Genomic DNA, 13,111 nt, shown 5'->3' on the forward strand with positions numbered 1-13,111 from the left:
TTGCACCCCATAGGTTTGGAGTAAAACCAGAAGAATAGGTCATTAGAACACCCCTCTAATGCTATGACTGTCTCTTCTACAACTTTCACTTGGAGTTTGAAGACTGATGATATCAAATTTAATTAGTCACGATTATATCGAATATCCCGATATATTGTCGGCGATATATCGTGAATAAAATAAATCGATATCGCCCAAGCTTATTATGCATTTTATAACAAACGGTTTCAAACGCTTTTCATGGATCAACTCGACCGATCCAAGGCAACGTGTTCGTTTAAGTCTGTTAACTTGATTTATAATTGCTTCATTTTTAATACAAAGATGTTTTTTAACCTTCCTTAGATCCACATCCTGCCAAATGTGAACCAATCCACTCAGAAACATGTTCCGGTGTTCTCCCCTACGACCAGACATTCAGAACCACTGAAGAGTTCTTTGAACCAGTGATTGCTATCCTACAAGAGAACGTAACATGCCCCTCGGTCAACATGACGCAGATCATGTGCATGACGATTTTCCAACAATGCACGGAGGACGGGCGTTCACGGGTTCTCTGCAGAGAGTACTGCGACGAGGTTGTCAGTCAATGTGAAGATGTGTATGGGAACGCCACTGGTATGCCGCTGAGGGGCGTTGTAGGGTGTTCTTGGTTACCAGCTGCTGGAACGAAGGATCAGATGCTTTGCTATCGAGGTACAAAACATTTTGAGAAACTATTCCCCTCAAATATAATATATTAGTAACATCTCCATTAAAGGCACTGGACACTATCGTTAATAACTCAAAACTTACTTTGGTAACTAGCAATGGAGAGCTGTTAAAAGTATATAAAACATTGTGATAAACGGCTACCTCTGAAGTACTGTAGTTTTGAGAAAGAGGCAGTCACTAAAACTTTAAAATAGTTCAGACCTGAAGCCTTTTTAAGCCCTATGAAAGCATACGCAAACAAATCCTCATTGCTTTGATACACCTGTTTGGTGGGATAAACCACTGCTTCAGAACTTAGTAATATTTTTATTTGTGATGCGATCAAGCTAGATGAGTCGCATGTCAGCAATTTCATTGCGGAGAAACAAGTCAATAATTTGTTTAGTACACTTTTGTTCCAACAACCTCATAACTTGCTCCTCTTTTGGATATATTAGTTTTCTATATATGTGTTCTCTAAAGAACGAACTCTCCCTGGCAAATAGATACACACGTGGTGTTACCGCAAGCGAAATATTGTACAAAGATAACATGGTTTGAGGGTGACTAGTCGATATTAGCTCCCCGAGGTATTGGAAGTTGACAAACAAGTTCCCTCAGCTTCGCCTCGGGCACTAGTTTGTCAACTTCCAATACGGAGGGGAGCTCATCGACTAGTCACCCGAGATAAACCATGTTATATTTGTTTTACTATACTTCTTTCAATTTCAGTTACCGGAACACGAGTTTTGAGCAAGAGAAAATGATTACTGTGGAACAAAATGCACATGATAAGTTTGTTCATGTGTTGTATGTCGCTTATAGAGCGCTGTTCGTGCGTTGCTCCAAATGGTGCCACGATCAATAGCGTCTGGGGATGACGTCGCCCAATGGTTGTGCGCATGACAAGTAGAATAGCTCCCGCGGAACTATTACTTGTCATGCGCATTTACCACTTGCGTGAATACTCACATGCGCGCTTGGTAGTAAGCAAAATTATCACTTGGCACGTGATGATGAATGGACCAATGAGAACGCGACTCTCTGTCATGAATCGGTATGAGGTGTAGTAAATGTTGATACCTCATCACCCACTCGTATATTTTCTTAGCTAGTTGTTGGAATATTTTTGTTTTAGTTTCTGTTCATTTTCATCCCTTCCTTTATTAAATTTCTTCGTAAAGTTCCATATAAATGGTTGGTATTCAATTATTATTAGATGAAGACGCCCGATGTGGAAACCAGTCTGAGATTTTTCTTCAGCCGTCTGTCGACCCCATGTTGCTCCAGTCCAACAACTACTCCGGCTTCTACGGTACTCTCCTAGACTGCATCACAATTGTCTCAGCACCGCCTAACCATCGCATTGTAGTTAAGGTGCTAGACTTATCTGTGAATGAGTGTTGCGAGTTGTTGACGTTCGGTTCCGGCAATGACGCCCACAACAAGTCAACAACAATAGTGAGGTTCCTACAGATTGGAGACGTCGTAGAACTGGTGGTGTCTGCCGGTTCAACGATGTGGATAAGGTTTTCAACAGCAACTAAAGTAACACCAACGCGAGGTTATTCTTTGGAAATGTATGCTGTTAATGAAACTCGTAAGTTAAAAGTGTTTAACCCTTTAGCCCGCATACTGCCCAGAGGCGCCCTGCATATTAGCATGCATGAAAAAAACACATGTTCCACATAAGAAAAAAATGACATAAGATTTAAAGGTTGAAAGTCAATTCAACATCAAACAACGCATGGAAGCGTACATGTGTTGAGCGGCCGTTTTCTCTGTGTGGGTGGACCGTGTAGGGGATGTTCCATGTACCACACACGCATGTACACAGTTATGGAAGTTCCTGCTTGTTTTGTGACAGTTTTGAAAATATTGCTGACACAATGAAACCCTTATTTGATAAGGGAAAGACAAGGGTCTCACAGTTGTTTCCAGGATTTGATGTTGTGGTATGAGAAAATTATCAGTAAGTACCATCGTGATTTGCAGATTCTCGGCCATAACCAATGGCTAGTTGGGGTTCAAAGGGTGGGGCGTCGTGGCCGAGCTGATAAGAGCACCAAATTCAAGCTCTTGTTATTCTGTAAAAGTGTGGGTTCGGGAGTTGTGACACTTGTGTCCCTGAGCAAGACACTTAACTACATGCTCCTCTCCACCCAGGGGTAAATGGGTTCCAGTGAGAGCAGAGATGGTTCTTGTGAATGAGTTAGCCAAGTAGTGCATATTTGTTGCAGGCTGTATACTTCTGGGGAGCTGAGATGGTTTAAGGAATGAATTAAGGCCCAGTGACCAGGGGTAATGATGTTGAAGCGCTTTGAGTGGGTGTGAAAGCCCCTATATACAAACTGGTTATTATTATTATTAATTATTATTATTAAACCATTTCCATAAGAAATTTATAGATCAACTTCTAACCATTCCCTGCAGTTGTACCATCCATGTGCAACAAAACCTCCACCGAGTTCCCTTACACTCCTCCTGATTGGTGGATATGTGATGGGATAGTCGATTGTCCAGAAGGGGTGGATGAAGAAGGATGTGCTCTAGCCCCTCCAGAATACAACGGTAATTATCTTAAGCTTCCACCGCCAGTTCTTTAAAACTGTTACTTAAAGGCAGTGGACACTATTGGTAATTACTCAAAATATTTTTTTTTTGCATAAAACCTTAATTGGTATCGAGTTACGGGAGAGGTTGACAGTATAAAACATTGTGAGAATCGGCTCCCTCTGAAGTAACGTAAATTTTGAGAAAGACGTAACTTTCCACGAATTTGATTTCAAGACCTCGGGTTTAGAATTTTAGTTCTCAAAATCAAACATCTGAAAGGGTGTTTTTCTTTCATATTATCTTGCAACTTGGACGACCAATTGAGCTCAATTTTTCACGGGCTTGTTATTTTATGCTTGAGATACGCCAACTGTGAAGACCAGTCTTTGACAATTACCAATAGTGTCCAGTGTCTTTAAAACACATCTGTTCACTTCGTAATTCTGTTTCAATAAACCATAAGTTGCCTATAAAGTTGCCACGGCTCCTGACAGGCAACCCCGACCAAAGATATTGACTATTAAGGGAGACCGTCAACATCAGGCTAGATAGCTCAGTTGGTAGAGCTCCACTCGTATTAAACAGGAGGTCGTAGGTTCGAGTCCACCTAAGTTTTCTTTGTTCAACCCCAAATAATTATTATTATTGAAAGTGACTTGCAAAATGTAGAAACACTGGCCTTTTTCCCTTTCCCTTATAGATACCATCAACCAAGATGGTTGCGGTGTTCGTTCGGCCGATCCGTCATTTCGTATCATCGGTGGTACAGATGGTGAGATTACAAGCTGGCCTTGGCTGGGGTCTCTGCGCAGACTGAAGAGCAATACACACATTTGTGGAGTGTCACTGATCGCCCCACAGTGGGCCATTACAGCTGCGCATTGTGTCCCTGAACCATCGTAAGTTATTAAATAATCTGTTTTTTGTACACTATTTTGTTTGACACACCCGAAGGGCGTCTCAAACATAGAGTTATATATAAGAACTAGAGGGCGCACTGGCCTATATACGCGCCCCGGCATGCACGCAGGCGGCCATTTTCTAAGTTGACAAAACAGCCATCTCACAGCGTGTGTTTGTGCGGCCATTTTGTAAGTTGAACAAACAGCATCACGTGAGCGTTCAATAAAAAAAACTCAAACGTGTATTTCATATTCAACGCGCGTACAGAATGGCGCACTTGTCATCTTGCGGTCCTGCGCGTTTGTGCAAGCAGCATCACCAGTGCGCCCTCTAGTTCTTATATATAACTCTATGGTCTCAAACAGTCAAAGCTCTCCCAACATTATTACCCCTGCTCACTGGGCCTTAATTCATTCCTTAAACCATCTCAGCTTCCTGGGGAGTATCCAGCCTGTGCAACAAATAACATGCGCTTCTAAGCTAAATCAATCACAAGACCATCTCTGCCCTCACAGGTACCCATGCACCCCTGGGTGGAGAGAAGCAATTATGCGTCTTGCTCAGGGACACAAGTGTCACAACCGGGATTCGAACCCACACTCTGCTGAACAGAAGCACCAGAGCTTGAGTCCCGTGCTCTTAACCACTAGGCCATGACATGCCATGGAAGAGTTTAGATAAGATGATTTTTTGTTCACTGTGCAGGTTAATCATAGGTTCCCTGATAGTTGTATTTGGTGATGACAAACTGAACGAGACGTCTGCGTATCACACAGAGACCGAAGTGGAGTCTGTCTACACACATCCAGGCTTCAATTCCGTCACGATCGAAAACGACATTGCAGTTCTAAAGTTTGCGACTCCGGTGACGTACTCTGAACGCGTGACACCGGTTTGTCTCAACACGCCCGTGAGCAATACGTCGGATCTGTGTTACGTGGCTGGATGGGGATTCAGTAATACAACATCAGGTAATTAATCGGAATTTAATTCTATCTGTAACGTCACTCTGTTAGGTGCGTTTGATTAGCTTCCCAGGGTCGACCCCCGATCTTCCCCCGGTTTGTACGAAGAGCTTTGACACGTTCCAGGGGCTCACCCCGGTCAGCCCCAAGTGCCCTGCTTGTGGAATGGGTCACTTGGGGCTGGCCCGAGATGCATGACGTCACCATGATAGGGTGAGTGATTGTTCGATTAGCTCTTGTCAGGAGCTCACTCGAATGAGCACCCTAGGGTCGACACAGGGAACCTTATCAACGCACCCGTTGATGAAAGTGAAGATTGTTTCTGCGAGTCTACACCTAAAGGAACACGCTGCCTTGGATCGATCAAGTTGGTCTTTGAAAAAGCGTATGTAACCGTTTGTTATAAAATGCATATGATTAGAAAGATATTCTAAAAGTAGAATACAATGATCCACACAAGTATCACTTGAAATTTCATGGTTTCCTTTTACCTCGTCGACAAACACGGTCGGCCATTTATGGGAGTCAAATTTTTGACTCTCATAAATGGCCGACTGTGTTAGTACGCAAAGTAAAAGGAAAACCACGCAATTTCGAGGCAAATATGTGTGGATTATTGTATTCTACTTTAAAAATAGCGCTTTTTAATTTCTAACCATATGCATTTTATAACAAATGGTTACAAACGCTTTTCAAAGACCAACTCGACTGATCCAAGGCAACGTGTTCCTTTAGAGGCACTGGACACTATTGGTAATTACTCAAAATAATTATTAGCCTAAAACGTTACTTGGTAACCAGTGCTGGGGAGAGGTTGATAGTATAAAACATTGTATGAAACGGCTCCCTCCGGAATTTGATTTTGAGACCTCAGATTTAGAATTTAAGGACTCGAAATCAAGCATGTGAAGGCACACAACTTCGTGAGACAAGGGTGTTTTTTCTCTCAGAATATTTTAATTATAATAGATAATAAAAAGAATACTTACATGTATAATGCGCCGGTGTCCATCACAAGTGATGCTCATGGCAAAAGGAAGAAAACATGTGTATCTAGTGAAAAGCAGCAGTGACAAAGTAGGTTGTGTGAACCTCTTTGAACTTATGAATACATGACATGGAATGGATATTAAGAGGCAGATTGTTCCAAAGTAGTGGACCAGCATGAGAAAAAGCCCTATTTCCCCAAATGTTGTGGGTAACGAAGAAGTAACGAAGAAGTGGATGATAGGCATCTAGACAGATTTTAACGGGTTATAAATAAATTGAAAATTTACTGAGTGGAACCATGATGTAAAGAATGAAAAAAGTCATTTATATTCAATGCGATATTGAACAGGGAGCCAGTGAAGAGCATTCAAAATCATTTACTTTTACTTGTTTTCTTTGTAGAGTTTGAGGCATCAGCGACGCTGCAAGAGCTTAGCGTTTCTCTCATGACGCGAACTGACTGTCTTCAAGCTGTCGGCCATCTTGGATTGTATGGTATCGTCACTGAAAACATATTATGTGCCCGTGGTACCAATGGAGAGAGCCCATGCAGTGTACGGTATTATGTGTTTGTTTGTTTGTTGTTTGTTTGTCTGTTTGTCTGTTTGTCTGTTTGTCTGTTTGTCTGTTTGTCTGTTTGTCTGTCTGTTTGTCTGTTTGTCTGTTTGTCTGTTTGTCTGTTTGTCTGTTTGTCTGTTTGTCTGTTTGTCTGTTTGTCTGTTTGTCTGTTTGTTTTGTTTGTTTGTTTAATTGTTTTATTTGTTTGTTTCGATGCTCCTCCAAACAAAGAAACTCGGCAAAGGTCCCACAATGGGATAAAAAACACCACGCGCGTCATGGCCTGCATAGCAGTTACAAGTACCGGATTCAAGCTCTGATCAGCAGAGTGTGGGTTCGAGTCCCGGTCTTCACACTTGTGTCCTCAAGCAAGGCACTTGGGGAGGGGAGGTAGTGCTTTCTGCTGTACAAGGCACTGCTGTACGTACTATTTTATCCACAAATCTACACTTTCTCATCCAGTCTCCTTAACTGAAACTGGCCATTATTATTACTCTTTTGTAGCAAACTCAGGATTGTGTTTTTGATTGTTAACTTGTAGGGTGATAGCGGTAGTGCGTTGGTATGCAGGACCAATGAGGGCGTCTGGTACCAAGTAGCCATCGTTAGTGCAGTATTTGGATGTAGATCACGACCATTCCCAGGGTTCTACACAAAGGTCTCGCCTTACATTGACTTCATAGAATCGGCCATGCTTGGAGGTTTGTATTAAACTACTTTCTAAAGCCCTTTTCACACTTCATGTACTTTATAGACCGTATTGACTAACCCTGTTTTTGCTACTAAAGTCGCTATCTTGTTGGTCAACCCGTATGCGCGTCCAAACACGTACATCAATGAAGCACACAGCATGTAATATTCCGGGTTTGATTTCTCTGGCACATGTACACACACACACACACGCACAGACGCCATGTTATAGGGCAGATATTTCAACGGTGACATCATATTCAATACGGTCTATTCCCTGGGGTTGAAAAACTGACAGCCTTTTCACACTATGATAATTTTTCCCCCGGTCTACCCCTGCAAATGGGTAATGATAATAACCATATTTGATACAAAGCGCCAAGTTTTTACTGCAAGGTGGGTGGAAAGAAGTTTGAATTATGAGACCTAATTCTTGGACAATGGTTTACAAGGTGCTGTGGCGCAATATGCTGCCAATCCAACCAGGAACACCGTGGCAAGCCCCTTCTCTTTTCGATAAATGCACTTGGTTCTTTTAGTGAGTTACACGACACACGATACCAACGGCTTTACGTCCCATTCGAAGGACGAAGCAATGGTTGCGTAACTAGCTTAAGGACATGAGTGTCATGCCTGGGTGGTTTGAACCCACACTCTGCTGATCAGAAACACCATCCAGTGCTCTGAATCACTCGGCCACGAGCGAGGAAAAGCCATCCCAGATCCATAGCAACCTTGAGTGTTCTTGAAACGTGCAAAAGGAATGTTGAGTACAGACCCATGTTTGTCAATGTCAAACTCAAGTCTGCATTTAAAGACACTGGACACTATTGGTAATTGTCGAAGACCAATCTTCTCATTTGGTGTATCTCAACATATGCATAATAACACACCTGTGAAAATTTTAACTCAATTGGTCGTCGAAGTTGTTTGCTTTCAGATGCTTGAATCCGAGGCCTTAGCTGAGGTCTCGAATTCGATTCAAATATTTCAGTGAGAAATTACTTCTTTCTCAAAACCTATGTTACTTCAGAGGGAGCCGTTTCTCACAATGTGTTATACTATCGACAGCTCTCCATTGCTCATTACCAAGTAGATTAACAATTAATTTTGAGTGATTACCAATAGTGTCCAGTGCCTTTAACGGGTGATTCGTGTAATGGCAAGTCTGTCTAAAAAACATTGCGTGTACGGACTTTTTGGGTGTCATGGCCGAGCAGATAAGAGCACCGGACTCAAGCTCTGGTGTTTCTGTTTCTACAGCAGATGTGTGGGTTCGAGTCCTGGTAATGACACCTGTGTCCTTAAGCAAGACACTTAACCATTATTGCTGCATCCTTCTGACGGGACGTACAGCCGTAGGTCCTGTGTGTTTTGCACATGCACATAAAAGAACACAGTATGTGAGATTAGTGACTTGTAATTTTTTGGCCACTCATATGAGGACTCTATTTATTGGAAAACAAGTACATACATTTTTTTTTCTGACATTTCCCTTCCTTTTTAACAATCCAAGAAATAATTTTACAAGGCATGTTTTCCAGAAACTGTTGTCACTCGTTGTTTGAGTAAAAACAGAGTGCATTTTGGTTGGTGCCTGCCTTGACACGATACACAAAAATGTCAGCCGATGGCATGTCAGCGAAAAATGGAGGACAATCCGGAGTTGTTCTTGGCGTTAAAAAACCTTCTCTGCAAGTCTGTCAGGGTGTATGGACGTCATCCGATGTGAAGTGGTTAAGGATGAAACCTAAGGAATGTGCTCAACCAAAATGATATGATATATCAAATCAAATTTATGTCCGTCTTTGTTTTCTAGACCCCAAACCCACTTGTGAGACGCTACAGCCCTCGAACTACACCAGTGTGGTCCAGTACTCCAATACCTACGCCACTTCACAGACGTATTACCAGGAATTTCTCGGCCAGTTTGAAGGAACCACGGCTTGCTTCCAGTTCCTGTCTATGACACTCATGCCTGGATGTGAACCACCGGTAACCTAAACCAGGCTCTTCCAGATTTGTTTTATTTTTAAATAGCCTTCCTTCCCTTTTTATTTATTTAACATAGCTTATGTATCGTGCATTTATATTTTTCTTGCCCTTCTGTTTAATCTCACTGATTTATGTTTTCATTTTGGGGTCATATTGCTTGTACTACTACTACTACTTTATATTTTCTCTATTTGAAGGAACACGTTGCCTTGGATCGGTCGAGTTGGTCTTTGAAAAGCGTCTGTAACCATTTGCTATAAAATGCATATGATTAGAAAGATATTTTAAAAGTAGAATATAATGATCCACACAAGTATCACTCGAAATTGCGTGGTTTTCCTTTTACCTCGTTGACAAACACGGTCGGCCATTTATGGGAGTCAAATTTTTGACTCCCATAAATGGCCGACCGTGTTAGTTCGCAAAGTAAAAGGAAAACCACGCACTTTCGAGGCAAATGTGTGTGGATCATTGTATTTTACTTTTAAAACACCTTTCTAACCATATGCATTTTATAACAGACGGTTACAAATGCTTTTCAAATACCAACTCGACCGATCGTGTTCCTTTAAGTATATAAAACATGTATTCGTGTGCAATCATGTTTTTACACCTTTCATCCTCTGCTTATTTTCTGATCTAGCTGGTACCTTGCCGAGACTTTTGTCAGAAGATGTTGGCCAACTGTAGCGGTGTCTTCAATAACACTGAGGGGCCATCCCTAGAGTGGGTGATAGACTGCTGGTTCTTCCCTGTCGGACCAACCCCAGACACAGTGGCATGTGTACATGGTAATCTAAACTTATTTATAACACACCTCTTGCTTGTTCTGTATTCTGGTTGGCTGAAACACATTCATGTGGGGTGATCTAATATAGTCTAGTGATTGGTACGTGTTTTTTGCAGGAATAGTGCCTGCCGGGCACTAGTCTTTTAAAATAGTGCCTGGTTACAGCGCTATTGACGTGATCTGTGAACAGCAACTAAAAAACTTCCTTTCTTTTTCAAGTTTCTTTTCTTGGGCTGAGGCTTGAGGTGTGTTATAAACACATAATATAAATAAATAAAATATTAATATAAAAAGAAACATTTAAATTGACACACCTTTACAGGCCAGGATGCCAGATGCAGTACGAGTGCCGACAATGGTCAACTCAACGTCACCGAAGATCAACATGTGGTCTTACACTCGCCACACTACCCATCGTACGACGCATCGATACGCTGCACGTGGACGATCACAGGACCCGTGACGTCACAAGGACTGCTCTTCAAATTCCTCTCCTTTCAGTACGCCGTGAACGACCGCAACGTGCTAGCCGTCGGTCACGGTAACAATCCAGGGAACTTGAGTACAGTCGTAGAGCAATATAATGGATCCGTCAATGGGAGACCTCTGTTGGTTCGGTCCAGAGAAGCCTGGGTGTGGTTCTCTACGATCGGCATGGCGATGTGCTCGGAGGACGAGTTGCAGCTTGGAGGATTTAAGCTGGAGATCCACGCAACAAATATTCAAGGTAAGAGTTATCCGTCAGAAATTTTAATACCCCTTAAGCAATCTATTATTTCATTCCATTTATTCAGGGCCCAATTTCATATAGCTGCTTAAGCACAAAAAGTAGCTTAGCACAAACAAATTATGCTTATGAGGTTATCAGCCAATCTACCATGTCACATGTACAATTTGTGACTGGTATCCTGCTCATTTATGCAATTTGCCAGTCGCTTAAGGCCTGAGGCCACTTCAAGGTGTGGGTTACAATCAACTATTTTTTCAGGGGCCGTTGCCTTTACTTCTGGGGTTACCCCCTTTTACAGTCCATGCGGATGTAGGCTTGGGTATTATCCATCAGAAGCCTGGCTGGTAGAGCAGAAAGCACTACCTCCCCAACTTTTACAAAGAAATTTATTAAAGAGAAGTTATTTGTTTGGTAATCACTCTAAAATTAATGGCAATAAAAACATTTGATAGAAGCCTACAGCAACTTTTGATAGTTTAAAGGATGTGGGTACTTTTTCAAAATGTCCACAGATTTACATTAAACTTACAGTGTTTGAAGATAATGATAGTGGAAAGCTTCCCTCCAAATATTACTAACTGAGGTTCTGTAGTTTTTGAGACAAGTCACTAATTAATTCCCGTCTCCTTAGAGAGACGAAAATTATTTTGGCATGTAAAATACCGTTAACCAGTTTTGGTATTATACCAAAAACATAGCATGACTGGTTAATACGATTTGACATGCTAAAACTGAGAGGAAAATTATTTGTTTTACTCATTTCCCACAGCACCTCAGTAAGTAACATTTCAAGGGAAGCTTTCTACTATCATAATCTTCAAACTGTGTAAGTTTAATGTAAATCTGTGGATATTGTGTTTTGTGTTAGGAAAAAGTACATAGACCCTTTAAAGCAATTGAGAAACATGTGTTTATGTAAAAAGATTTTGACTTATCCGAATGGTCCCTAAAACTGCAGTATTGTTACATGTGTTTGTTTTCAGATGAGGCTTCACTGTGCATTGATGAATTAGGAGAGTCTGGGAGCCCGACCTCGATGCCTGCGTGGTGGTATTGCGACACCTTCCCGGATTGTCCAACAGGAATTGATGAAGATAATTGCCCAACTCCCTGGCTCAATGCATCATGTGAGTTCAGTACAACTCAACCTTGTTCCCAGTGGTGTATGATCTCGCTGAGGCAATTTCTCTACTCTGTTAAACATGTTAAAGACAGTGGACACTATTGGTGAATGTCAAAGACCAGTCTTCTCACTTGGTGTATCTCAACATATGCATAAAATAACAAACCTGTAAAAACTTGAGCTCATTGGTCATCAAAGTTGCGAGATAATAATGAAAGAAAAAAATACCCTGGCCACACGACGTCAGTGTGCTTTCAGATGCTTGATTTCGTGACCTCAAATTCTAAATCTGAGGTCTCAAATCAAATTTGTGGAAAATTACTTTCTCAAAAACTACGTCACTTCAGAGGGAGCCGTTTCTCACAATGTTTTATACTATCAACCTTTCTCCATTACTTGTAATCAAGAAAGGTTTAATGCTAATAGTTATTTTGAGTAATTACAAAAAGTGTCCACTGCCGCCACAACTACTGCAAAAATAGTCGCAATTTCCTGCTTGGTGAACCAATGGGAGACTTTTGGGACGCTTGGTGGCAGCAGACTTAGCAGGTAAAATCCATTGTTCTCGGTCATGTGCGCACGCTCAGAACTACGTAAACAATGGAAATTTACCTGGTAAGTCTGCTGCCACCTAGCATCCAAAAGTCTGCCATTGTGTTCCTTATGACCATACGACATTACTTTACGAAACACAAAATCAGACATCAGTGAAACAATCCTTCAATCCTTTCAGTGTAAAATTTAATATATTGCGCCTGCGGCAAACAATATGCTGCCATGCATGTTGGGAATGAAAAATTAGTCGCAACTAGTGTCGAAGTCGCAACTATTTAGGCGCGACTAGTAGTATATTTCACTAGTCACCCCGGCTTACTAAGGTGCTTATAATTAAAGGCTTCAGGCCTGAAGTCTTTTTAATATTTGAGTGAGAAATTACCTCTTTCTCAAAACGAATGTGACTTCAGAGGGAGCAAGTTCCCAAGTTGTTTTATACTTTCAACAGTTCTCTGTTGCTCGTTACCAAGTGAAGTTTTTATTCTAACAATTATTTTGAGTAATTACCAATAGTGTCCAGTGCCTTAATGACACTGGACACTATTGGTAATTGTCAAAGACCA

General features: G+C 41.5%; 1 protein-coding gene across 1 annotated transcript in view; it reads left to right on the plus strand.

Annotated features, from left to right (window-relative positions):
- The window catches only part of LOC139950000 (uncharacterized), a 57,525-nt gene that overhangs the window by 35,116 nt on the left and 9,298 nt on the right, over nucleotides 1-13,111 (plus strand). The window contains exons 17-27 of the mRNA XM_071948617.1: nucleotides 346-696; nucleotides 1,913-2,293; nucleotides 3,127-3,264; nucleotides 3,950-4,148; nucleotides 4,858-5,123; nucleotides 6,510-6,661; nucleotides 7,207-7,366; nucleotides 9,175-9,350; nucleotides 9,994-10,141; nucleotides 10,463-10,867; nucleotides 11,854-11,997. Of these exons, the coding sequence (XP_071804718.1) occupies nucleotides 346-696; nucleotides 1,913-2,293; nucleotides 3,127-3,264; nucleotides 3,950-4,148; nucleotides 4,858-5,123; nucleotides 6,510-6,661; nucleotides 7,207-7,366; nucleotides 9,175-9,350; nucleotides 9,994-10,141; nucleotides 10,463-10,867; nucleotides 11,854-11,997 (2,520 nt within the window). The remainder of the gene's footprint in view (nucleotides 1-345; nucleotides 697-1,912; nucleotides 2,294-3,126; nucleotides 3,265-3,949; nucleotides 4,149-4,857; nucleotides 5,124-6,509; nucleotides 6,662-7,206; nucleotides 7,367-9,174; nucleotides 9,351-9,993; nucleotides 10,142-10,462; nucleotides 10,868-11,853; nucleotides 11,998-13,111) is intronic.

The sequence above is a fragment of the Asterias amurensis genome, chromosome 17, assembly GCF_032118995.1.
Source record: "Asterias amurensis chromosome 17, ASM3211899v1".
NCBI lineage: Eukaryota > Metazoa > Echinodermata > Asteroidea > Forcipulatida > Asteriidae > Asterias > Asterias amurensis.